The sequence below is a fragment of the Gossypium hirsutum genome, chromosome A11 (genome assembly GCF_007990345.1).
Source record: "Gossypium hirsutum isolate 1008001.06 chromosome A11, Gossypium_hirsutum_v2.1, whole genome shotgun sequence".
In the NCBI taxonomy this organism is placed as follows: domain Eukaryota; kingdom Viridiplantae; phylum Streptophyta; class Magnoliopsida; order Malvales; family Malvaceae; genus Gossypium; species Gossypium hirsutum.
The window spans coordinates 9216201-9218421 of record NC_053434.1 but is presented as its reverse complement, the minus strand read 5'-3'; the positions used below and the strand labels follow the sequence as shown (position 1 = coordinate 9218421).

Genomic DNA, 2221 nt, shown 5'->3' with positions numbered 1-2221 from the left:
CAGAAAAATAACAAAAAGTCTCCAAAAATGCTATTCACCACTGCTGCTTGATCCCTACTAGCCTCACAAAAAAGTAACAAAGAAAAAGTGAGATAATGACGGACCTCTTGAAAGAACTACCCTTTTCAATTGCCTCCTCGATAAGATGCCCAAGTCACTTCATGCAAAGGATAAAAAGATTAATGTTTAAGTTTTAGGTTGATTCATAATTTGTAACAAGGGTTAGCATTTGTTTCATTGGCGGCATAATTTTTTTATTCCACAAGTAATATTAAAAAATTGTTACATATCTCTCTTTTTAATATTTTATTATACCATTATATAACACTTGTTAACTTTTGACCATATTTACAATTCTCAAAATTAATAATTTATTTTACTAAAAAGGGGGAAATACAAGATTTTTTAAAACCTTATAATTTCAAGAATCATGCCTTAAATTCAATCCAAAAGAAAGCAAGAATATATAGTACATAGTTGATGTTATGGTGGGCCGACTCCATTTTTATAAAAGCATTGGCCCATTCCCATGTGCAAAAATCTGTCTCTCTTTAAGTCATAAGACAAGGACAGACAAACCTACTTTCATTCAGATGATGATATCATGCCATTTGCTTCTTCTTCTTCATCTTCATCTATCCGTCCCTCTATGACTATACAATTAAATTTTTGTTTATTTCGCAGCCATGAATAATCAATCATTAGTTTCTGAACTGGGTTTCCCATATCATATCATCCAATCCATAAGACTGTCATGCTGTGTCTATTTTTTATGTCAAAAAGTTCTGCATGTATTCATTCACTCAATTCCACCAGGAATGTCAGAAGCAAATAGCACTGTGTCTCAGCACTCTTTTGACAGGACCCTCACCTCATTCATATATCGGTGGGTTCTCTTTAGTTCCTCTGTTTTCTCTCTGCCATTCCTGGCAGTCGGTTTTATAGTCAATTAGACAATAATAGCTTTAGGGATATTAACTAAAGTTTCGAGTTTTATAGATGAAAACAACAATATTTAATCAGATAAAAAGAAATGGACTGAAACCATTAGACAAGAGGAACCGAGTCAATGTCTCATAAATGAACAAAGAAAACAAAATTGATGCAAATTATTCATTTCAAAATTAAGCTTATATAATTTTCTGAAACAAATCCCGGAACTAAAATGAACTCCCAGTGAATTACTTTTTACCATCTAATTCATGCCTACTAACAAAGCACCCGATTCGCTAAAAATCCTTTTCTTTTTCCCTTTGTTTCCCCTAAAATAGCCAAATATCATAACCCATCGACCAAAAATACTCCATACCCAATTTTCCTGTTTCTTAATTACCTAACCCCAAAAAATTGTTTTCTTTTTTGTTGGGCAGGGGAAAAAACACGATGACACCCAAAAGTCACCTAATCCTCCTTCGATCCGCAGCGAACTGAGATAACGGCACGACTTCCGACAAGGGCGTGGAAAGTGGGGTCGGAAGCGGCGAGTTCCGACAAACGGGACAAGATCCATTGAGTTTTAACCAAGCATCGATGCAAAAAACATGGAAATAATGCTTACACTCAGGCATCATCCTTAACATCTCCAAATCCTTGTACTCACACAGACAAATGGAACATGTGGTGTTCAAGTTACTAGCACCCGAGTCTTTACAGAACTGGAACTTGGGGTAAGAATTGATAACGGCCTGGTCGAGTCCGAGGACGACGTTGTCAGTGGCTTCATCTTCGGCAACGAAGATAATAGTAGGGAGGAGGATGCCATCGGAGTTGGAGGCGGGGATAGCAGAGGGATTGGAAGAGAAAGCGCGAGGAGAAGTGGAAGAGCGGAAACAGATGTAAGAAGCGAGGAGGATGGTGGAGAGGAGGACGAGGAAACCGACGGCGATGGCAATGGAATAGCCGAGGCCTAAGTTGGTGAGATAGGTAGGGGAAGAAGGGGAAGGAGTGGACATTTGGGGGCAAGGCAAGTATCCATTTGTTAATGGAAAAAAGGCTAGTGTAAAGGAAGAGATGAGAAAGTGGGTTGCTGCATTTAATACTCAGTTTGGAAACAGCGGGGTTGTCATTTATTGTGATGTCGCCTTTCTTCTTTGCTTTGCCGTGATTTCAATTTCATTTCTACATCAAACAATGGGACTTCCCCTCTCCATGCCATTGCCTATCTTCTATTTTCATTATTTCTTTTTCCTTAATTTTATTGCAATTTTAAATTAGTTTCTTA

At 37.7% G+C, this 2221-nt stretch overlaps 1 protein-coding gene across 1 annotated transcript; it reads right to left on the bottom strand.

The window, feature by feature from the left end:
* Positions 1-1099: 1099 nt before the first annotated feature.
* Positions 1100-2221, bottom strand: LOC121209728 (RING-H2 finger protein ATL67). The gene has a single exon (XM_041080970.1). The coding sequence runs from the start codon at positions 1950-1952 to the stop codon at positions 1398-1400; it is 555 nt and encodes a 184-aa protein (XP_040936904.1). The 5' UTR covers positions 1953-2221; the 3' UTR covers positions 1100-1397.

Bases quoted from the DNA above. Each gene is read 5' to 3' on its own strand.
- LOC121209728 (XM_041080970.1), bottom strand. From the start codon at position 1,952: ATGTCCACTCCTTCCCCTTCTTCCCCTACCTATCTCACCAACTTAGGC.